This window comes from Astatotilapia calliptera, chromosome 12 (assembly GCF_964374335.1).
Source record: "Astatotilapia calliptera chromosome 12, fAstCal68.1, whole genome shotgun sequence".
Classification (NCBI taxonomy): Eukaryota; Metazoa; Chordata; class Actinopteri; order Cichliformes; family Cichlidae; genus Astatotilapia; species Astatotilapia calliptera.
In genome coordinates this window covers 866,401-891,515 of record NC_137433.1, presented here as the reverse complement: position 1 = coordinate 891,515, position 25,115 = coordinate 866,401, and the positions used below count along the sequence as shown (strand labels likewise).

The window sequence follows — 25,115 nt, the reverse complement described above, 5'->3', positions numbered from 1 at the left end:
ATGAGGACACGTGCCTTCACGCTTGTGCTTAACGAGGGACAGATTTATGTTTTCTTCTCCAGACCTTTTTTTGTTTTATTTGCAACGCTTGGGTTGTATGAATGCTGGGCGTTATGTTGTTGAGCCGCAGCCGTTCAGCCGGGCTTTTATATGGTTGTCGAAGAACGCGTATTAAAGAACCACCGTGGATTATCGATACCAGCGTGAGTGTGTGTTCTTCCGATTAGCCTGCTAGGTGTTTTGCCGCCTCCGCTCCACCACGCAACACAACTCAACGTTACAGGCTGTTGTGTAGGACTGTAGCCTTGGATTTAAATGTGTTTCAGGTCATCTTATGGAGAAATGCAACACTATTATAACAAGTAGCATAATGAATTATTTTCTCCTGGTAGTAATTAAGTAACACACTGCGTTACTTTGAAGAACAGTGTTGTGTAATGTGTGTAACACATGACGACCCCAGCACTGATCACAACAGACAGGGGAGATACAACAAACACAGACATTTGACCACATTGTATCCAATTAATGTGCACAAATGTAGCATCATTAATATGCTGCTTAGTAGTGACTCTCAGAGTGAAGCCAATGACAATCTTTAATAGGATCATTCAGTAATAGAAACTCCTTAATAATAATAATGTTGTCATGGTCCGTGGTCCTGTGTCTGTGGAATGCATGATGCTCGGGTAGCCACACCCCCGGGCTGGGCCATCACTGGCGCACCTGCTCTCCATCACGGTGACTACACGAAAATCTACTTAACCCGGCGCTGACGGATGTTCCACGCCAGTCCGTTAGTCACCCCCACAGTGGTTTCTACTCGGCGTCTGCCACCTGCCTGTCCTCCGGCTCAACTGGATCACTCGGTGCATCATCTGGCCTATTCGCTATCCCCACGGACTTCCTGCTCACGGACTGCCACACTTCCCTCCCACGGTCCCGTTCTATCCCTCCCATGGTCCCGATCCCGGCTTCCTCGTGTCATTGTTTCCCTGGGTTTTTAGTTTCTTGTTTTGCTCCCTAGTTTTCCCGGGTCGCCTTTCATTATTACAATAACGTGTCTTTTCTGTTAGCGCGGTGTCTGCGTCTGGATCCTTTTTGTGCACGCGCGCCGCGGCGCATGACAAATGTAGTATTGGTTGCCATTTTCTAATAGCAGAGCAGGCAGAATATTAACAGGAACTAAAAAGAGAGCTCATATTTCTCCCATATGAGCTCTCTTTACTGACTTACTCTCAAATTAAATTTAAAATCCTTCTCCATCCAGTATCAAGTCCTGAATGATCAGGTCAGTTATGTCTTAAAGACCTCATACTGTCCTGCATTTCTCGCAGTTTCCAAAAATAAAATGGGATTCAAAGCCTTTAGGTGTCCAGGAGATAGTCATCTACTTTAAAAATCGAGCTTCAGTCTTTCCTTTTGAGTGATGGTGACTTTGAGCTTAGTTATTCTGATATAAGCTCCGGCTGCTGGGGGACTTCCCATCATTACTGAAAAGCATTTTGTGAAAACACCACGTCCAGTTTTGGGATATCCTTACCTGGATGATCGATGCATTAAGACCTCAGCTAGTACAGACTTTTGTGTGTGCTTTGTGCTGTTAGTGGTTAGACTCTCTGTGCTTATCTCTCTGCTTTCTCGTTTGATGCTGCAACTTTTCAAATGTCAAATACCTGCCCTCACTGAGGCTTGTTTTGACAGAGAGCTCCGGTTAAAAGGTGCTCTTTCTCCCAGTGCAAAGTTCTTACTCAAAGGGATTTGCCGAGTCATTAGCTTCTTATCTGTAGTACTGGTAAATGGTAAATGGCTGGTTCTGAGCACTCAAAACACTTTATACAACATATCTCTTTCACACATTCATGAGGTTTTTCTATGGTTAAGGGTTTACTTTCCAACATCCCTCTCTGGATGGACTGGAGAGAAACTTGGGGATAGGATCTTGCTCAAAGACATTGGGTATCAGAATCAGAATCAGAATACTTTATTGATCCCTGGGGGAAATTGCTGACTGTAGCAGCCAGGGATTAAATCACCAATGTTCTAATTCAGCGGTCCCCAACCTTTTTTGCGCCACGGACCAGTTTATGCCCGACAATATTTTCACGGACACGTGAGGTGTCGCGGATAAATATAACAAAATAAAACTAGTACCGGTACTGAAAAAAAGAAGATTTATTCATAGCACACGTGAAAAGACCCAGGAAAACAGAGTAAACGATAAAAACGATAACAAAATAACGCCGAAAACCGATAAAAACCCTGAAAACCAGACATTTCACACCTGAGCCTCAACTCTCACGGCCCGGTACCAAACGACTAACGGACCGGTACCGGTCCGAGGCCCGGGGGTTGGGGACCGCTGTTCTAATTTATAGATGATCTGTTCTACCTCCTAAGCTACAACCACCTCACATCCATGTCTCTACTTGGAAAAGCCACAGAATCAGATTCTTGTGTTGTGGTATTTTGAGTTTTGTGTTCTTTTACTATATTTATAAAGACCCATATTTATAAAGGTCGGTTTATCCTTTAATAACCTTTAATCTGCTTTTGTTGTGAATTTACCTTAACTTTTAATGGAGAACAGCATAAACATACCAACGCTTGATGTGCTTTTCAGAACAGACCGTTCTTATTTTGATAGCATCAGAATACAGTCTGCATATATTCCAACAGTACGGCTCAGCAGTAAGAGTCAAGGTGTAAAGCTGTCTCACAGGTAATCCCATTTTATTATTCATGAAAGCCAATTAGTACATTTTGATGAAATCACTCAAAATAGAGTTAGTGTTATTTTCAGATGTTACCTGTCCCCCACATCAGGTAATAAGATGACAGGTGCTTCCATTAGCTAGAAGACTTCCGTTAGATGACCGAAGAAATATTGTCTGGTCTCAAATTCTGTTGCAACATATGAAAGCATGCATCCATGCTGCCTTGGCTCAGCTGGTGGAGGTAGCTCATGACCTCAGCCCGTTCTCACTCACGACACGTAATATACCGACAATTTGTCACGTCCCGAGGCATTCAATGGGAACGCGAAAGGTGACCTTCCACGTTCCTATGCTACCTGCCGGATTGTGGATGAAATGGATTAGGATGACACTCCCGCGGTAACACATGTTCCAGCCGTATATTCCACACCTAACCATAACCTCAGGCTCTTGTAGAATGTATGAGATTCAGGCTGTAGATATTGATATTTCACAATATCTTGTGATGTGCTTGCACTAAGGTTGGGTGATTGGGCGAATATATCGACGATAGGCCGCCCTATCGTTGATAGTTTTTACAAGAGCCATTTATTTATTTATTTGTCCATGAGTAAGTTTGTGGTTGAAGCTAACAGAAGCAGTCAACAGAAGTAAATAAACGCACTGTTTTAACAGCCTCCTCCTCAGAGTGTGCCCAAATGCAGAGATTCATTTACTCAGACTCATAACAGAAAGAAAGAACAGCAGCAGCCTATGTTCAGAAAAAAAGCATTATATATAAATAAAAACCACAATAATGGAAACAAAGAGAAACTGTCAGGGTCCCTGTGTCTACCCTGGGGTCGGCACCCCTGGGCACACGTGCCACAGTCGGCACACGAAGGGTTAACAAATGGCACGACCACAGCTGGACTGGCCATCGGGATACCGGGCATTTGCTCGGTGGGCCGATGGTGATTTTTCGATTTTATGGGCTGATGATTTTTTTTGTAATGGAATAAACAATGAGAGGTGGTGGATTGGCCAGATGCTGGCCGGTGTGTAAAAAAAACTCTTCCACAGAGGCCAGCTGGTGGATGAGAGAAAGGGGAGGCAGGAGGAGGAGAGACGCGAGGCGGCCGCCGGTCCGAGTGTCAGGTGAACTGAACTTCAGGTAAGAAGTTATGACCTGCAGTCTATCTGGGTCAGATATGAACCAAGTTTAGGTGGAGTTTATTTTCGTTGTGCTGACTTTTTCGTACTGCGTGCTAGCTAGCATGATGGAGTTTCTACAGATGGGTGGTGCTATGAAGTTACTGATAGTGAACTTTATTCATAATGTTAGTTAGTAGAGTTGGTTTACCTTTTAGGTGACATGAAAGAGTTGAAGTTATAAACTGTTTCTGAGAGACAAATAACACCAGGATCCTTTTCTGTGTAGCTGACAGCTGGTAACTGTGCAGGGGCGGATCAAGCAAAGTTTTGCCAGGGGGGCAGGTAGGGCATTAACAGGGAGAGGGGGGCACAAAGATATACTTTCTTATTCTCATTTAAAATGTCTCGCTGTTATTAAATATTTATGTGATGTTTTGTCCCAGTCCAGCCCTGCGCACGACATGCAGTGAGTTAATCTGAGAAGGAGCATTAGAAAATAAATGGCCACGCCAGCGGTGCACATCGCAAATCAGCTCGCATAGACACATTAGTTGTGCTGCTTCTTAATGACGGTATCTTAGCTAACAACCCCAACTACCAGATTCAACTTGTAATTGGGTTAAAATAACTTAGCTACTGGTGAGAGAGACGTTGTTAGCTTTCTACATTCCGACACTTCAAAAGCTTCAGGAGCTTTCCGCTCGGCGCAGCATCAGCACCGCGGAGATACACGGATACATCCGTAGACTCGAGACAGAATTCACTATGTGTTTTTGGGACTTTCAGGTGTTTGGACCAATGTTTTCTTTTCTGATCAAACCAGAAGCTTTAATGAGCAGCTGGATTTGTCTCGCATTAACTGTCTGAGTTAATATGACATCAAAATGCAGCTGATTGAAATAAAAACCTCGACTCTGTGGTGTCAAAGTTTGCAGAACTACAGATGCAGCTGGAATCCACAGCTGTGTGTGTTCATGGAGCTGCATGTTCACCTGCTGGACGTCACTATCTGACAAGTTTAACTGTCTTCAGAACATTGCAGAGGCCTTATTGACAGTATTTGGCTCTACATGTCTGTGTGAGCAGATTGTCTCTCACACGACTCCTCAGGTAGCCTCTGAATGCTGGACACTGGGAGACCTGTGTCTCTGAGTGGGAGAGGAGAGATCACATGGTCTCCCACTCAGAGATAACAAACATGCCATATTGGCCCAGTTTATTTTTCTTATCATTGTTGTGAGGAGACCATAAATAGCATTTGTATTTTCTGTTGTACAGTTCATTTGCTGTTATGGTTAAAAAGTCTTTTTTGTTTCCAAATAGCTGATAGCTATTCGCTGACAGCTGCCAACATCTGCGGACAAATATGATTCTATAAAGTGGTTCTATATAGTGCGTAACTGTTAATATAGAGCATTATTAAATGTATTGCTAATGCAACCATATGGCACACTGACCTCTGAGGAGATTTTAGATGCGCTCGTCATCAGAAAGGTTGCCGACCCCTGGTCTACCTGGTTGGCTCATCGTGGCTACATGTGTGTTTGTTTAGATTTTGTTCCTGCTCTCTCCCTCCCTCTCTTTCCTCCGCCTGGGTGGAGCTCACCTGTGGGCTCCTGCCTTTGGCTCACGCACCTGGTCGCAATCACACACCTGTGGCTCATCACCCGACAGTGTTCCAGTCCCTTTATAAGATGGCAGCACCGTGCTTCTCGTCGCTGGACCGTTGCCGACTCTCGTCAGTGTAAACCCAGCTCAGCTTACTCTCGTGTTTTCTTAGCGATCTACCCGTAGTGATCCTTCCGTGTCTCTGTGAATAGACTTCCCTGGACCAACCCCTGTGTTACCTGAGCGAAGTTCAGGTAACACAGTGAAGTGAGTGAAGTTTGGAGTGAGCTTTTGTGTTTTCTGTGGAGTGTGAAGAGGAGCGTGAGGCGTGGAGCGTGGACGGAGTGTGGAGTTAGGAGTGTGTGTGGACTTCCAGCGTCTTGTCCCCCGTTCGTGTGCGGATCCCCGGAGCCCGTCTTTCCCCAGTTTGTAAATAGATCACCTGGTGTTGCTGTAAATAAAGACTCTTGTGTTCTCTATTCAGAGCCTGCGCGTGAGTCTGTTCAGTCCCGCTGTGACAGAAACTGGCTTCTTTTTTCCACTAACGTGTTTACAGGTCGTTCCAGTGTTTGTATGACACACTCGACCAAACAACAAATAAATAAAAAATCAAAATGTCTCTTGCAGCGATCATAAAAAGAAATCTCTGACGTAAAGCTACGTTTTTTGTGCGATTCGGCGTGTCTCAAATAAATAAATAAATACATACATACATAATCCAAAAAGTATCTATATTAATACTGAAACAAACAAGAAAAGAAGGTAAAATATTCCCCCTAAACAAAATTCTGTGACAGGCAAACGAGCATGTTTACTTCATCAGGTTTCAGCAGCGTGCACAGGTGGTTAACAATATTAGCAGCGGTGATGAAGACGTGTTCTGAAGGTGTGTTTGTGGCTGGTGTACACAGCCTGTGCCATGTGTGACATCAACGTTTTTCATGTACTTTCCATCAAACAAGTGGATCGTCTTCTCCGTCTACAACCTCCTCGCTGAGGTAACAGTCCATTTCTATCTGCGCCTTCTCCTCCAGTGTGCAATTTGGCAATTAGTTCGTCCATGTTTGGACTTTTTCTATGTTCTAAACGCGCAAATCAGTCCGTGCATGATTACATTGCTCCGCCCATCAAAAAGTCTGCGCATGTGCAACTGATGATTTTCTGTTGGAACATGTTTACGTATCGCCCAAAGTTAGCTTGCACTTCATGCAACATGAAGTGCAAGCTAACTTTTTTAAACATTTTTAAACTGCAACAGTTTAAAAATGATCCATCCATCCAGGAAGCAATACCTGCTCTACAGGTGTTGCTTCCTATAGCCTTACGTTTGCCTTACCCTATACCTGATGAAGCCTCAATAGACTGAAAATTTGTAAACCAATAAATGTGGCAAGCAAACCTGTCTGCAGGAGTTTCATTTATGTGAAACTGGTTAGGAGAGCACATATTACAGTTTTTTTCAATCGCTAACAAGCGCCTACCCATACTTCAGATACTTTTCTAAACTCTTAACACAGACCCACACCTACAAAACACAATTGGCCAAATGGATAATTTCCTTCTCAAAAATACACTTTGTTAAATATATACTAACTCCTCATTTCAAAATTAGAACACATCTTTCTCTGCACACACTAACTGTACAAAAACACTATGAATCTGACTCAAAATGAAATTAGTCTGTCAAAGAATAACACTTGTTTTCACTTCACAAGGTACATGCAGTCAATCAAAGTACACCAGGTTTCAAAATACTGGCTATTATTGACATTACAAAAACTGCATAGACTTTTATGTTTCAGTTTTACAGGTATTTGCATGCGAAACATGCAATCCACCATTTTGACACCAGAAATGTCTTGGTTGGTAACTGTATGTCCACATGTACAGTAATGTTCACATTCAAAAGCATTCCAGTAAAAAGCAAACAAGTGTTTGTTTCTTTACTGTTTACCACAGGAGGTACAGTAGAAACACGGTATGATAGGACAGAGAAAGTTTTACAGTATTGCTTACAGTGAACAAAATATCCATGAAACACACAAGAGCATTCTGAACAAAAAAACAACAGCAAAAAGCCAAGATAAAAAGGGGGGGAGGGGGGCTAAAAAAAGGCAAAAAATTTGCATCTAATCTCTGCGATCTTCAGGGTTAGGCCACATGTTTTCATCAACATCACATCTGATGTTATCCAAGTCGATGCACCTGGGATAGAACCGCCTGGTATGTCGGATCCACCCTTGGCAATCGTCAACTGTGATGTCCCTGGAGCCAGCATCCATGGCTTCAAGGAGGGACATCTGGTCATGTGGCTGATGGTCATAAACCTTCCACGTCCATGCAGAAAAAAACTCCTCTATGGGGTTGAGGAAAGGTGAATAGGGTGGAAGGAAGAGACTTACCAGTCTTGGGTGGACTTCAAACCATGTTGTTATTGCTTGCGAGTGATGGAAAGCCACATTGTCCCAGGTAATTACAAAGGTCCTCATGTTTTCACCCTCCGGACCCTGCTCTGGAACCAGGCGCTGGTGGAGATCATTGAGAAAGGCAAGCAAGCGCTCTGTATTATAGGGTCCAACCTGACATCTGTGAAGGAGTAATCCTGCATTTGCAATTGCTGCACACATGGTAATGTTTGCCCCTCTCTGTCCTGGCACATCAACTGTGGCCCTTTTTCCAATTACATTTCGTCCACGTCGACGCCTTTTGGCCAGATTGAATCCTGCCTCATCGATGTATATGAATTCATGAGGGGCCTGGTTGGCCTCCAATTCCATAACTCTCTGAAACAAAGTTTATGTAAGTCATGTTATTACTGTATACCATACTGTACTGTAACCTAGTATTGTGTAGGTTACCTACTTGCAAAGTGCAAAGCTTATAGAACTGGACATTGGATTGAATATACACTATACCTGGACATATTGTCGTTGTAGCTCCTTGACCCTCTCACTGTTCCTCTCAAAGGGAACAGTGTAGAGCTGCTTCATCCGCACTCTATGTTTGGACAATGTCCGCGTAGTGGTTGTGAGGCTGATTCTATCGATATTGTCAAATATCTCATGGTCCGCCACAATTCTAGTTTGAATTTCACGCAGTTTTATTGCATTATTTGCAGTAACCATTTCTACAATGGCAAGCTCCTGATCATTACTGAGGAGCTTTCCTCTTCCCCCAGAGGGTGGAAGATGTTGTATTCTTTAGAAAGACAAAAAATTCAACATATGCATTACTGTATGACAATATTGACATGTCAAGTGAGAATAGAAACAATCCATGTAAAATGCAATACTTACCTGTTGGTTTGTTGAAAGATGCGTATAATGGAGGCAACCGTTGACCGCCTCAAATTGGGCTGCACTCTTTCACCAGCCTCTCTTAGTGAAAGACCATGGTTGATTACATGGTCAATGATAGTGGCACGGATTTCATCACTGACTACTGTTCTTGCAGCCCTTGGAATGCCACCACCACGCATTCTCACACCTCTACCTTGCCCTCTCCTTGGGCCTGCTCTTCTCCCTGGGCCCCTTGCTCTTACTCTTCCTCGACCAGACATTACAGTGTTTGTCTTTTTTTTGTTTCCAAAAACATCACTCCTCAAGGTCTTGCCTTATAAACCCCACTGAGTCTAAGCCAGAATGGAAGAAGCTGTGGTTGGCCCAATTTACCCAACATAAATCAGCTGTGTGTCAATTATTCAATTGTTTGTTTATTATCAGCTGAGATATGTTTTTGATATTGATATTGTTTTTGTACTGATATCATTGCAGAGGCAGAGGTTTTTATACTGTATCTAAGGTTTGGGATATTGTTTTTGCGATTGTGGGATGTTGTGTGTTAACATTCGTAGATACTACAAAAACAGTCCATAATTCTGTTGGGAGGTATAGCTTGTCTGTTAAGAAAATGTAAGCATTGTGGAAATGTGTTCACTGACTGCATATTGGGTGAACACGACATGAAATGTGTGAATGGTATGGCCACAACAGACCGATGCTGTGCTAATTGTGTTTAGAGTTTTGCAAATGTGACAACTGTTTGGACAAACGCTTGTTAGCGACTGGAAAAAACTGTAACCAATAACATTAATTATCAGTGTTAAATTATGTGATTAACATATGCTAATGTTATCCTAAATGCTAAACGCTGCCTCCTCTCTGGGTGTCTCCTGTTGTTCTTGTTGCTAATAGGAATTACGCCATGGTTAGATATTTTATCACGTGAGACTGAACAGGTGTTTTCTAAAACAAAGCTTGCAAACCTGGTTCTACATTGTTTCTTGTGTTTTTCTAAAAATGTTAACTATGTATTTTTATCCATCTACACAGTAAGGAAATAATGTTTCTTTACTGTTAGAGTAAAAAGGTTTATACACTGTTACAGCTTAACTACAGTCTCAGCTCATCAGTCCAAGCTCATCAGTTCCTCTAGGAATGGTGGTGAGAAGTACAAAAACTGAAACACTACCATGACATTAATACTCCTCCTGGGCACCATCTGCTCCTCTTTACATGTTCAGGTTACCGTAGGCAACTAATAATATGTCATCAGCCATCAGTTTCTCTCCACCAGGTCTGGAAAAAGCAGTGCCTGTGTGTTTGTAATTGCATTATGGATAGAGCTGTGGCTGTGGTATACAACACTAGATTCAGACCCACTTCAGGTAAACGTTGACATATGCAGTTTCCTTCATACTCTTCCAGCTTTCTCAGATGTGTTGCCATTGAAAAATAAGACACAGATGAGATTTTCATCAAATGTAAAAGTTTAAAGATTTGATATGTTTCCTCTGTTTGACTGAGAGCCACATGTTGGGTTATTACTTTAGACCGTGTCCCAAATTCCCAGAGCTGATATTGTACAATAAAACCTTAAGTCAAGCTGGGTGTCATGTTTCTATGTTGAATGAAGCGTGAAGCACAGATTTGAAGAGTAATATTATTTTTCTAAAGGCTTCATTTATGCTTTTAAACCATGAATATTAAAGGCAGTGAATCACATGTTTATCAGCTTCAGTTTCAGGCTGTCGTCAGCTTTGCCCGTTATAATCTGACGATCCAGCTTCTCAGATTTGATTGGTTTTTTGAGGTGATGTCATTTGGAATTTGATCCTTTAGTTTGATTTTCCTGATAACTGAAAAAATTTATTGTTTCATACTCAGTTTGAAATGCAAATAAAATTACAATGTAAGATGTAGGGTTAGGGTCAGGGGTTAGTTTTAGCTTAGTTTTAGTATATAAAGGCAAATGGCTTAGCCCTCTCATGCTCAAATTAAACCTTTTGTTGCTAATGCACAACCAAGTCCTCCAGTGGTACTTCTGAGTAAAAAAAACTCATAAAATATGTATGTGGGGTAATCAGGTTGTTAGTTTTTAACTGTTGTAAATTGGCAACACCTGCCTTGAGAGGGTTAATCAAGAATTGAGCTGCGGTTGTTCGAAGTCCTCGATAGGGACTGGCGGCAGCTCCCGGGCCTGGCAGATCCCCCCGTGTACTAATGAGAGAACACGGGGGGATCAACGCGAACGAACAGCTTGTAGAACTGGGCCGGGGGTGCGGGTCATATATAGAAAATACACGGAAGGGCCGTGTTTGGAGGCGTGATCCGCCCCTGAAATTTTCATAATTTATCTCCAATAATTCAAAACTATGTGCTTCTCCCAACATATGCAAACAAAAAACCCAAACTATTTGTTATAGATGATTTTGTAACATCACATCATAAAGATTCTAACACAAACTGAAAATAAAGCACCTTTCTTGTGATTGGTTCATTTCCACTGTTAGTCCATGTGAGACCTGCACTCTGATCCTGAATCTGTATGAAGGACAGAACTCCTCCAGGGCTCCGGTAGGACTCGAGATCCACTTTGACTCTGCGACCACAAGTGACTTGATAATCAGGCTGCAAGGTTCAGACAGTGATATGTACCCCAGGACTATAATAATAAGGAGAAACAGTTAGTCAGGAAATAAATATTGATTTCTGTATCTTAAGGACTCTGTTTAACTGACCTACATATACATATTTAATTTCCACCCTCCTTTCTTTTCCTTATCCCGTTCACCTGTCTGACAAGCACATCCAACATCACTGCTTGTTGTTTTATGGAAATGGCATTGCAATTTGCCTCTGCCCATTTTCACTATGTTATATTTCGAAAGCTAACAGGCGAAACAGGGCATCTGAAATACAGTGTGGGCACTCAGTAAGTGCTCCATGTGCTGGCCCATTCCTGAGTTCATTTGTAACGAGCATCAGCGCTCCAGCAAAAAGGAAAATCCAGAAGTTTTGAAATATTGCTGGCTGCAAGCGCTGCCCCGTGGAATGGCTTGCAGAGCATATACAGGGCCAGTAGTGTGTAGAGCCCAGTGTAATTAAAGGGTGCTACAGTGCTGGCAGTACTGAGGTGAAGTTTGTCCCACTGACTCAAGGGATATTTCAGGAGGTGTGTTTAAGTGACAGAGTTGTGAGGAATGTTCCAGCGAGACTCTGAATCTTCCTTATTAGACGGGGCGCTGGGGTTACTGTTTTTCAATTGCAAGCCTTGTTTGTGCAGCCATGTGTTTGTTGGTTTATTTATTTTTAATCACTGGGACACCAGAGGGGAAAAAAACCCTTTTATACAACCCAGCAAAATCCTTCGTTACATTTGACTTTTTCCTCCTCGGCTCACTTCACTCATTTTGATCATTAAATATTTAAAGTAAACAGAAAAGGCTCTGCGGTCTACAGAGCAGTGAGGAGTCTCTTTACTAACATGGATTTCTTAAATTCTTCAGATGATTATCTTTAAATTCCTGCAATTAATATGCAAATCAGGGTGCTTTATATGAACTCTATTAATTTGATTAATTTTTTTTCCTAGTTTTCGAGGACTTTGCATTGTTGAATTGAATAATAATAATAAAAATTTTACAATTACAATTTGAAAAGTGGTCAGTTTTTACTTCAAAGGCATTCGAGAAACACCGACTCCCAGCGTGTTGGAGTGTGAAGACCAGTCAAATGTAAAATAATTTAATTTTATATTAAATCAGTATTCCACAAGTGTGACTAAAGTGTGCACACTTGCTCACAAAGTGCTGTTGCTGTTTCACTCATAGTTTAGTGACTTTTTCTGCACTTTAACTTTAACTCCAGAGTTCTTTTTGGAGCTTGAACAAATGCACTGGACAGCGTGGACAGATGAGAAGAAGCTGCATCTGTATTTGTTCATCTATTCGCTGAGATTAAGTTACACATGAAAGTGCATCCAAAGAGAACCAGCATCTCCTGAGCATGTCTCAGTTCAGTTTGTACAGCACCAAATCACAACAGGATCAAGACATTTTATATTTGAAGTTAAAGATGCTACAATAATGTCTCCACACTGTATGTGTGTAAAGCTTTCTTCTTTTGAGAAAAATACAAATCCAGCACTGATCCTGACTTGCAGTGAATCAAACTGTAAAAAACGTAGTGTGGTCCATTTCTAGCACTGACATATACGACTCCCATTTCAGCACCAGTCTACCAAAGCATGTGCTTACCCGTGCCACGGACATCACAGCTTTTCCAAAGAGCAAAAGGGAAAAAGACACAGTTGTGTTGTGTTTAAACTTAAACGTCCTCTAATCAGCTTGTTATGGTTTACTGCTTACACACATGTCTCTTTTTTCTCAGGGCATATTAGTGTGTCAGGCCACCAAGCAGCTGGTACTTCTTATAACAAGTGAAACAATGTAGGACTCATATAAACTCTGCATTGTAATGGTCTGCACAATGCAACTACTTTGGTTGTGAAAGAAGGATCGCTGGCTCCTCCGAGACAAGATGCTGAAGTTGCCTTCAAGAGATAAGTTGCCTCCAGTGCAGCTGTTTTAGTTTTAGACTAAAGTCCTGGTATGAAAGCGTGTGAGACTGGACGAATAAGACTTTTACTAGAAAGTGCTTTGGAGAAAAGCACCAGTACCAGTTTCAATTTTATAGAAGTCCACTACTCAACAGAACTTGAAACATCCAATAATAATTATAATAATAATCCAATAATGTTGATCAAATGACAATGAGTGGCAGTGGATACAGTTACATACAGTAAAAGCAAGTGAGGTGTGTCCCTAAGTGCAGGAGTCTTGGAGTGTTGTTCCTGAGAAAGACACAGTGAACAGTGAACCTGCACCTAGCTTTGACTGTGTTTCATCGGTACACAGCTTCTTAATGCTCCGAGTGCTCAGCAAGAGTAGAAAAGCACTATTTAAATGTGTAGTTGATGTGTTGCGTGTTTTCCTGGTTGTTCTACAGTCCAAGCCCCTGGCAGTGATTGAGGTAGTAAACCAACACATTATATTAAGTATATAAAGGTTACGAAATATAGGTTTCATCTATGTAGTGTATTAACTCCATCTTAGAAACAGGAGCTTGTACATCTGGAGACAACTTGGTTGTTTGTGTTGATATGAGTCAGCTGTGCAGTTCAGTATCTGATCAACATACCTCTTGAGCACCTTCCTCTTTAGGATGTGTTCTCAGGCATGCTCAGCTGGTACCATGCTGGCCCCTGTCCACATCTCCATATGAACACCAAATACTGAGAAATGGAAGAAGCTGGGCTGCTGTAATGAATCTTTTCCTTACAGTTCATTAGTGTGTACCTAAATGCTTAGTCTGTTGTGCAGCGACATCAAGCAGCCCAGCAGGATCAGTAAGTTCTTAATCTTGAAGATCGAATCACATTTTGAAATGAAATATGAGTCATGATGCACTCTGTACAGACAGCTTGATTAAGTTAAAAGCTTATCTGCTCCATCAGATGTGAGGACGGTGTCTGACTAACATGACTGATTAAACTGAAAATATACAGTTTAAGTAACAGCACTGATTGTGCCAATGTGGCCCAAAAGCAGCACACTGCATGGAGTCCATCAGCTGATTAGCTTTAGCCAGCTGTCTCTGACGGCAGCTGGTCCAGTATCTGCTCCATCTGCAGGCTCTAATCAGAGTGACGTGCATCCAGGATTACACACCACACATCCACTGGTTACATTTTGTGTTGGAAATAGTCCACAGAGCGCTCTGTGTATACGTGCACATCAGGCCTGATGCTTACAGTAATAATTATCAGCAGCTGTGCTGGAGATAGGCTTGTAGTAAATTTCTTACTGTTTTCACTTTGATGGTTCTTTTCATCATTTGAAGCTATGTGAGGTATGTGTGTTAGAATTTGATTAACATGATATGCTCCTCAAAAAAGAATTACATCTGGGACATGTGGTGTTCGATGCTATTGTGGAGCACTAACCTGCACATCGAGAAAGATTGTAACTGGCTACACAGTAAATTACATGCATTAAATATCTGATGTGCTTGGAATGAAAATCTGTCAGGAACTACGATTATTTGATGACTGTGTGAAAAATGTATACAAGTGTGGCAAAACCACACCACCCACCCGACTGTGAATCCGACTGAATTGTTATTATTTTCACTATTATTTGTGGAGCTTATCTTTTAACGTAAATTACACTAAAGCTTACCTAAATTAATTTTCCCTTTTCATAACTTATTGTGTCCAAATAAACTGATGAGCCTATTAAATGACTTTTTGTCTCTGTCTGATTTTCTCTGCAGTGGTGATTATGTGCATGGGAGCAGAAAAAATAAGAGAGATCATGCTGGCTGCACACAAACGACAGATGACAACTGGCAAATGCATATTCTTTAATGTTGAACTCTTTAATGCCTCTTCTTATGGTAAGTTAACATCCATTACCTTAAATGTGTCTAACATACATATTTAAGGTAAATAATTATTAGAAAGCACTGGCATTGTCTGTCAAGGTTTGTTAAAGTGTGTACCAGTTAAGTAAGGTGGTTGGTGCCTGCGTGGTGGTAATCGCCAAACCAGGTGGACAAAGGTGAAGGGAGCCATTGGGCCGAAGGAGGAGTCCTATCGGGCTTGGTTAGCCTGTGGGACTTCAGAGGCAGGTACTGACAGGCCAAGAGGAACACAGCTCGGGCAATGACTGAACCAAAAACTCAGGTGTGGGAAGAGTTTGGAGAGGCAATGGAAAAAGACTTGTGGACTGCCTTGAAGAGTTTCTGGCAAACTCAGGCGACTCAGGAGGGGTACAAGTGCTGGTGGAGCACTGCTGACTTCAACTGGACGTTGTAAAGCTGTCTTGGTTGACACACCTCTACGATGGCGATCAGGAGTGGTACCTTTGGACTGGCAGACCAGGGTGGTGGTTCCCATCTTTTAGAAGACGGACTGGAGGGTGTGCTGAAACTATACGTTGATCACACTCTTCAGCCTCTCCGGGAAAGTCTATGTCACGGTGCTGGAAAGGAGATTACGTCTGTTAGTCGAACCTCGGATACAGGAGAAACAATGCAGTTTTCTTTCCCGTCAGAGAATACTGGTCCAGCTCTTTATCCTCTCGTGGATACGTGAGGGAATGAGAATCAGCACCTCCAATCTGAGGCCATGGTCCTCAGACGGAAAATGATGGAGTGCCCACTCAAGTCAAGTCAAGTGGCTTTATTGTCAGTAAAACCATGTGTACACAGTGAAGCGTTCCTCCGAAGCCATGGTGCTACATACAACAGACAATCAACACAGGACTACATAAAGACGGAGCATTGTGCAAAAAGTAACTTGATGTGTAAATGTGTGTGTGATAAAAAGCACAAAAACAACATCATTTAGTCCGAAGTGGTCGTTGCGTTCATGAGGCTCCGGGTCAGGGACGAGTTACCTCTCCCTTAGAGATAGGGTGAGGAGCCGCTGCTACTCCACATCAAAAAGAACTAGTTGAGGTGGTTTGGAAATTTGACAAGGATGCCTCCTGGGTGCCTTCTGTTTGAGGTGGTCCAGGCATGTCTCACAGGAGGAAGCCCTGTGGGGGATCCAAGACAGGCTGGAGAGATTGTATCTCTTGGCTGGCCTGGGAATGCCTTGTTGTTCCCTCGGACGAGCTGGAGGTGGCCAGGAAGAGGGAGGTCTGGGCTTCTCTGCTTAGGCCGCTGACCAAGCGACCCAGCCTTGGATTAGTGGAAGAAAATGGATAGATGGATGGATATTAGTGACATTACCCATTTAATTCATTCAAATTAGAATAATTGCAGACTACTTTAGTTCACTTTAATTCAATTTTATTGATCTAGCACAAGTTCTCTTCTTTGTGAGGCATCAGTAGATGTGAAACGATTAAAGAAAGACTCAGTAGTTCTTAGTTCTACTTCACAGGTTTAATTTGATGGGGTTTGTGTGTAAATGTATGCTCTATGTAACAAGCAAAGCATTACATTTGTAAATTATTTGGTAAATGTAGTTTTTTTTTGTCCCTGGAAACTTAAATTCTAGGCAATGGCTCATGGAAGAGAGGTGATGAATACGACAACGATGCAAGGCAAGCCTACGCTGCTCTGAACACTGTGACTCTTCTGAGAACTGTCAAGCCTGAGTTTGAGAACTTCTCCATAGAAATGAAAATGCCTTTTGAAAAAGTAGGGCTTCATGACTGCAACGACTGTGAAAATGTAAGTATGTCTATCAATATCAGACTAAAATAAAGAAGTGTACGGCATAAGAAAACTGAGCGTAAATGCTGATATGTTTGCCTCATGGTTTAGGTAGTGATTTTGGAGGGTCAAGTGAACAGAACTAAAAAAATATGTGTGATAACTGGAACCTTACAGGACTTTTCCAGGGTTAGAATAATATATGACTAGTGTTAAAAATAGCAGTTTAGCATATTAGCTCACACTAAAACTGCTGTTAAGATTATTCCAATTCAGTTTGATTTATATAGTGTCAAACCACAACAATAAAACCCGTCTAGGTAAAGATCCTACAATAATACAGATAACCCCAACAATTAGACGACCCCCTCAGAGCAAGTACAACGTCAAACTGGTGAGTAAAACCCCAAGCATTATTTCCATATATGTCAGAGGTTTTAGGGAAGTTCAAATTGGGAAAAAGTAAAAAAAACAACAAATTGTGCCAAAAATGACAACAAAAAAAAAAGCCACATGAAGAATATACAACATGAACAGTACAGACAGGCTGCAGTGGACTCTCACTTCAACCTTTGTATGTTATAACTTTGTTCTTTTCTGCAGCTGATTGTCGGGCCATCAGCAACACTGGAGACTGGAACACAGAGATGAGACAGACTGGACACAAAAGAGGAACTAAAATAAAGCAGCAAAAATCAAGAACTATAAATAACAAACACATGCAGTAAAAATAACATATTTAGGAATTAGAACCTTCATTATCTAATAACTTTCTAAGACATAAGTCCAGAATAAAACTAAAGATACTTGGACAAAGACCAAGGACCATGATATCATGGGAGTCTGTGGGAATTAACTCACTTATGGAGCCTGTCAGAATCCCAGTTTTAGCCCCAGGGGCAGCAAGATTTCATACAATGGTGTGTACCACTTCTTTCAGAGACTAGCAGAAGCAAATGTGTTTTACATCGCAGTGCTATTTAAACTACAGAAAATTCCTAAAATGGGATACTTTGTAGAGGTTCTAAAAGTAGATTAAGACTACATAATAAAACCACCAAGAGAAATAATTGGATGTTTTCAGTGGGAAAAACGTTTCAACACTCATGCAGGTGACTTCTTTAGTCTCAGCTGACTGCAGGTTTCCAACCTTATAAACAGGACATTTGCACAACGAATGAAACTAGTCCACTGTTCATTCAGTGGGCTGGTTTCAGTCACTGGAGAAGTCACTTGGATGAGTGATGGAACGTTTTTCCCACTGAAAACAGATGCAGATGAACAGAATCAACTTTTTGGGATGTACTTACCTGGATGATTGTGCACGCATCAAGAAACTTACACTTAGTCTCTTTGTCTGGCTGTATCTCAGAAGGTAGATTCTGATCAGAAGGTTCGTGGTTCGATCCCTGGCTCCCCCTAGTCTGCATGTCAACTATCCTTGGGCAAGACATTAAGTTTCTCTCCGATGTGTCCATCGGAGTATGAATGTTAGTTTAGTAAGCACTTAAAATCAAAGAAGAAAGTGCTGTGTGAATGTTGTGTGTTGTATTAAGCTTTGAGTACTGTGGGAGAGAAGCTCTATATAAGAATCAGTCCATTTACCATTTGCATATTGAGTAAATTGATAATATATTCTGTCAGTTCTTCAAAAGATAAATGTATGCAAAGCATCGTGACATCTGTCCTAAAAAGCCATCGTGATTATGTGAACAGCACAGTCACTTCATGAATTTGTTTCATGTCAGGTCAACATGTTTGTGGAGGGGTTCCATGATGCCCTGTTACTGTATACCATCGCCTTGCATGAAGCCATGAAAAATGGGTACAGCAAGAAGAATGGAACAGAGATCACCTCACGTATGTGGAACAGAACGTTCGAAGGTAAACACACGAGATGGTGTTATGTGACCATCATTTAGTCTGATGTTATTTTGTATATGATCAAATATAAACTTGCAGACTTCATATTTGCTTAACTCTAAAGCAACATCTGCACATCGACAAAACAAGAGCAATGAAGAATGAACTTTTAAATGCCACTGATGCAAAGGAGTAAAAAAACATCAGGCTGACGTGGAATTAACACTGACATTAATATACCATTGTACAGAAAATACAGTGACTGATGACTCTGCAGGTACTGTGCAAAATGATAATGATCGCTCTGAAATCATTTGCTCTCTAGAAAACTAACAAATCTGAGAAGCAGTTTTTGAACCAACTTTATGTTAGACTACTTTTAATTAACTGCTTTAGCCCACTTACAAAAAAAATCTTGTTCATGACCTGCAGCATGTTAACACTATTGGAAGGAAAAATAACTTGAACTCCAATTTTGAAAACACAACCTTCTTTTTTATTTTTTTTGCTCTGACTTGTATTATGAGTCTGTGGTCTGGGAGAGAGTCTGTAACTCTCTGTCTGCAAAATACAGTAAATAATGACCAATGTTGGGCAATTAATTATATAGTTACTTCTTCAAAAAAGTAACTGAGTTTTGCAAACAGAGTTTTTTGCAGCTTTTACCTAAAAATGCAGCCAAAGCGTTTTTTAAACAAACATTTCAAACTATTTACAGAACAATCAGCTGTTCTGCATCAAATCTGATGCCACACAAATTATTTGTGCCGCTCCAAAAAATAATTTCTGTCCACTATGAGATGAAGGAGAACAACAGCCTGATACCTGCAGGCCTGACAGCAGCAGATGTATCACTGCTGTAACACCTGTAACACTCAGCAGTCGCCTCATTGTTCTGACACACAGGCTGGGGGAGGGGTTTGGTGTTGTCTTTGCTCACAGGCTTTCGAGCGTTTTCCTTATAAAACGCCGTTTTTACCGTTTCTTCCTGCAGTAAATATAAACAACGACAGTATTCAGGAAGAAAATCAAACATTGCAGATATTTTTATCATAACTCTGGTTTTACGTGGTCGATCAACACGATTTAAAAACTGGTATAAAGTCCACACTTTGTCCGTCAGTTGTTCGTCTGTCCTGCTCACATCTCCAATGGTTGTACACGTTGTCATTAACGTGGCTTCACTCCACATCAGCCGCTTTGCTAAAACACCGGTGTCGGCACATAAGGACGCTGTCATAGCCTGTCAGCCACGTTGATTAGAATGTGAATCGCATCATTGGCTGGACTGTGGGATAAGGTGGCATCGTTCTGATCCCATACGGGAGCAGCCAGTCACTGACTAACATGCAGAACAGAATTGTTAAAGTTTTAATCTTAATTTCAGTTCAGGTTAGATTTTTTTTTGTGCGCAACACAGAGACGTGCCAGCAGAGGGAACATTGGTTGTCAGTCCACATAGTATTTTCCCAAACGTGTTGGGGATCATCAGGATACTTGTTGGTGAGATGAGCCTTTGTGTTGTTTTTGGTTTCTCCTTGGAACTCTCCCATGGATGCCATTTTTGCTCTGCGTCTTGTTGAATAATGAACTCTGACCTTAAGTGAGGCAATGAAGGCCTGCAGTTCCTTAGATGTTGTTCTAGGTTCTTTTGTGACCTCCTGGAGGAGATGTCGATGCACTTTTGGAATAATTTTGGTAGGTTAGTCACTCCTGGGAAGATTATTTAAAATCTTTGTTTAGTACTACAATTTATTTTGTGATCTGAAAGATGTAAACGTGACAAATATGCCAAAAAGGAAAACAAAACAAAAACCTTTTCATGCACTATGAGGTAGTGAGGTATCTTTCCCTCTACATTTCTGGGATTGTAGTCAAATAATGCTGCTTCATAATGGGTTGCAGGAATTGCTGGCCAAGTGTCTATAGATGCCAATGGTGATAGAAATGGAGATTTCTCTTTGATGACCATGATAAATGTTGAAGCAGGAACCTATGAGGTAAGAAGAAGCTCTAAGATCTCTAACAGGCTTCGTATTGGGAATGTGTTGTGCAGCTTAATAACAACAACAATCTGACTCATTTACAGGTGGTGGCCAATTACTTTGGTGTAAATGGGACTTTTCAGCTGTTGCCAGCATTCAACACTGAGCATTTCACTCTGAAAGGAGGGGATAAAGACCACCCTGAGAAAACCGATAAATCAGACACACCCTGTAAATGTATGTTAATGACACGTGTGACATTGATGAACAATATTTTGGTGCAGTGTTTGTTTTCACTAATGAGTGCTCGTCCAAACAGGTGGACTAGGAGTGTCAGCTTTGACTGGAGTCATAGTCGGAGCTGTTCTGGGGGCTGTGATCCTCGTAGCGTTCTACTTTTTCAGGTAAAAAACTATGTAGTCAGCTCTTCTGGACAGTGGCATGTTCTGGTGTAATTTTGCCTTGGATAAAAACTATGTACACTTCAGGAATTATATCTCAAATGAAACCTTACTGACTCAAAACTGGTTTACTTACTGAAATTAAGAAGAAATGAAAACTTCAGAGTTAATCAGCAGTCACATCATCAAACATTCAAGTGAAGGACTTTCATATTAGATTTTCCTGATTTATTTTGCATGTTATAGCGTTTTAACTTTAGCCCCTGCTTTCAGAGGTCTCCATGACTTTGCTGAGTATGATTTAATGGTGAAAGAGAGGAATTAAAGTAAAAATTGTAGAGGAAAAACAAACATATTGAAAGACATCGTTTTCTACTTTATTTTGAATCCTTCTTGTGCAGAAAAAACTACAGAATTACCATTGAGCGTCGCACACACGGCGAAGAATGTGACTCTGGGAAGCATCGTCAGCTACGAGAAGACTCCATTAGGTCAAACTTCTCAGCAGCATAATGAGAGGCTGACACAGTCCATGGAGAATCACACATGTGACCAAAGACTTTGCAGTGGCTGTCAGTAGACCCACAGTGTTAATCATGAGACACTCGTTTTTGTGTCCTTTGATGTTTTGACTTATAACTCAGGACAGCTGTAACAGTCACAAAGCACCACTCACTTGGATTTTCCCCACACAAAGGTAAATGATTGTATTGGTGTTTCATGATATTTGGCCACAATGTTCTTTGAGGTTTTTCTAGGCATCTGTTATTATTATTATTATTATTATTATTATTATTATTATTATTATTATTATTATTATTATTATTATTATTATTATTATTATTATTCACACCATTCTAACTAATAACTGTGAATAATTCAAAACAGACGGCATATTTAACACTATATTGGCATGCACTACTAGCAGAGTTGTTGAGATCTATTTTTACCTTGCAGTTTTAAAAACAGTGTATACATGTAGTAAACCTAAATGTCATCTTAACACTTTAAGGATATAACAGAGCTACAGGGGTATAGACTCGATCTATATCAATAGGTGATAAGCTACTGATCTTAAGCTACAGATACTGTAAGGTTTTCAGTCCATTACAACATTGCTGCAGTCTGGTAGCCTCCATACAAATCATGCTCCATCAGTTTTCTAATCATGCTGATTTCTAATGATTGTTTTCTTTTAAATAATTTTATTTGAAAAATTCCTCATATAATTAATTCACCACCTGAAAAGATACTAAAGATATTTTTACTGATAATGTGTACTTTACGTTGCATTTTTATTACTGGTTCTTTATGAAACTTTAATATAGCAGTAAACAATATTTTCTGTGTAAAGATGTGTATAAAAGCATAATTGCAGAGAATCACTTCACACTTCCTGTCTGTGTCTTGCAATACAAGCGTCTCATACATGACATTTCACGAGTCCTTACCTTTGAAACACTGTTCTGGTTCATAAAGAGACACGTGAAAGTGAAAGTGAGATGACAGAGTACACTCAGCCCCAAAACCCAAAGTAGTAAAAACAATACTTTATTCATATTTACTTACTTTCAGCATCCCTGCTGTTCTCCTCTGTGCTCTCTTTCATTCTGTGTGTCTACATCGCCTTTGAGGCTGTAAATAAATTGCAAAGAGAAGAGAAAGGCGACCTGATATTTTTGACACTTGTCTCACTTTCAATGAACTGATGTCCGTAAACACAAATCTGGACAGGAGCCCAACAGCACATGATCACCAAGGCCAAGTTTTTTGCCAAACAAGAATAAGTTATTAGAAGTAAGTTATTGTTATTAAGGGCGTATTGTTGAGACATTCATTAATTAGTTAGTGGTTTATTTATATTAGTACAGTCGTGGTTTTTAGTAACATAAATAAGCTCTTTTCTACAGGCTGTTTAATAAAGAGATCTATAGATAAGGTTGCTAGCTTACTTGTTGAGGTTGTACGCAGGGGAAAATCATTTCAGCAAGAACTGATTTATTGTTTATCATTTCGTTAAAAAAGCAAACAAAAACAATTTTATTCTTAAGCACTGGGTTATTTTTTTTAATCTGTGTGTAATATTATTATAATGACTCCTGGCATGTTGTTGTTTAGGATGACTGAACATTGAACGCGGTGTGTTTAATTTATTTCTTGTAAATTATAACATCTATTATGTTACATATTTCTCTCAATTTTGAATTTATAATAAGTTTGTATTTTCTTGTTATGATTATTTCTAAAGCATACTTTTACTACAATAATAGTTCAGTTGTACCCTACAAATACTTCTCACGTATCACTTATAATACAAATATAGGGAATTCTTTATAAGCCAGTGTTAATGTTGATATTATTTTAATTAGAGTATACGTTGTGATAGGAATACAGTTTATCCTACGTCATTAAACTTTTGGTTTGTCTGAAATGTCATCAACATTGTTTTGTTTAATAACATGCAAATAATGAATAATGAGAATAAAAAGTGATATTGAATTCTTTATGAGCATTCAAAGGCCAAATAATACAAGACAATGATGGAGCAGGTTTATCACATTTCATAGTAAATTTAAAGTTATAAAACTATTTGATATCATACCGACTGACAATATGTTTCTTTGACAAAGAAGAGGACAAGAAGTGACTTACTGTTGTTTAGTGAAACGAGATAAGCAGCAAACGGAAGTAAATTCCAGTGATGTAACAGAACTTATCATTAGGCAGGTTTTATGGCAAATGCATATGAACACATGGGAAATAATATTCTATGGGACCTACAACATACAATGCAAAAAGAAAGAAATTGAACGTTTTCTGCTAAAAGGTGATTAAAAAACAAGTTGAGTGCTTTGTGTTTAATGATATTTTTAAGAGATCTTATTTCTTTTCCTTTTCTTTCCCTCTACTTTTTGATTCAGTTTAGACCAGTGTTTCCCAACCTTTTGGAGACACGACACATATTTCACATTAGGAAAATCACACAGCACACCAGCAAACAAAAATGTCACAAAAAGCATGTTGATAATTTTTCCCCGCACACCAGGTTCAGCAGAGTTGGCTCAGTTTGTCCGCAGTATATCTTTTTTGCCTTCTTTTGACCACTACTCATGCTAGGGCCTTCATCCTGTTTGGAATAGTGGTGCGTCGGTCGCGAACGAAACGGCTCTTAGAGCCAACTTTTTGAAGTGAACGACGTGAGCCGTGGGTTTTTTTTTCTCTTTCTCTCACACTTTTTTTCCACTCCACTCCGCACGTCAGCCTTGTGCTTAGCACTGGGAAAGCACAAGGCTCGCAGTAGCACAGGAACAGAGCGGGAGACAGAGAGAGAGAAAGAGAGCCGGGGACAACAACGTCACATTAGAAAGGTATAGTAATCATCCACAACTATTTTCAGATGCGGATGATAAAGGATTCAGAAAGTTTATTCATGCAGGTCCATATGACAGAGAATGTGCATCTTCTTTTTGTTTTATATTTTTTCATATTTATATTTAATTGTGTTGTGGTTTGTAGTGTTTTGTGTTGTTTCACTTTAAATTTGTTTTCAAAGGAAAAAGCTGAAAATGTAAATAGTTAAAAGTTGAAATGTAAATAGTTGGTTTTTGTATTATATGATTTATTTATTACATTTTATGTGGAGTGAATAAATAAAAGTATATTTACGGTGGCCCCTAGAGACAAAGCACATACAAACTCCAAAACACGTAAAAACTTCAAAACACGTAAAAACTCAGAAGCACATAAAAACTCAAAACACATACAAAACACAACAGAAGTCCTCCAGGATGCTAGGGGGCAGTGTTGAGCTTTTGTTACCTAGTGGCTACACAAGCCAGAAAGTACCAACGACCAGATTTGGTGTGTGGTAGTAACAGGTAAACATTTTTTTTAATTATT

General features: G+C 40.4%; 1 protein-coding gene across 2 annotated transcripts in view; it reads left to right on the top strand.

The window, feature by feature from the left end:
* Positions 1 to 24,077, top strand: part of npr3 (natriuretic peptide receptor 3) — a 29,686-nt gene extending 5,609 nt beyond the window's left edge. For both annotated transcript variants that reach the window (XM_080308734.1, XM_026188285.2), the window contains 7 exons: positions 15,074 to 15,196; positions 16,809 to 16,984; positions 18,715 to 18,850; positions 20,735 to 20,829; positions 20,919 to 21,051; positions 21,134 to 21,218; positions 21,617 to 24,077. In XM_080308734.1, coding sequence (XP_080164860.1) covers positions 15,074 to 15,196; positions 16,809 to 16,984; positions 18,715 to 18,850; positions 20,735 to 20,829; positions 20,919 to 21,051; positions 21,134 to 21,218; positions 21,617 to 21,728 — 860 coding nt within the window. In that variant the 3' untranslated portion in view covers positions 21,729 to 24,077. The remainder of the gene's footprint in view (positions 1 to 15,073; positions 15,197 to 16,808; positions 16,985 to 18,714; positions 18,851 to 20,734; positions 20,830 to 20,918; positions 21,052 to 21,133; positions 21,219 to 21,616) is intronic.
* Positions 24,078 to 25,115: the final 1,038 nt, after the last annotated feature.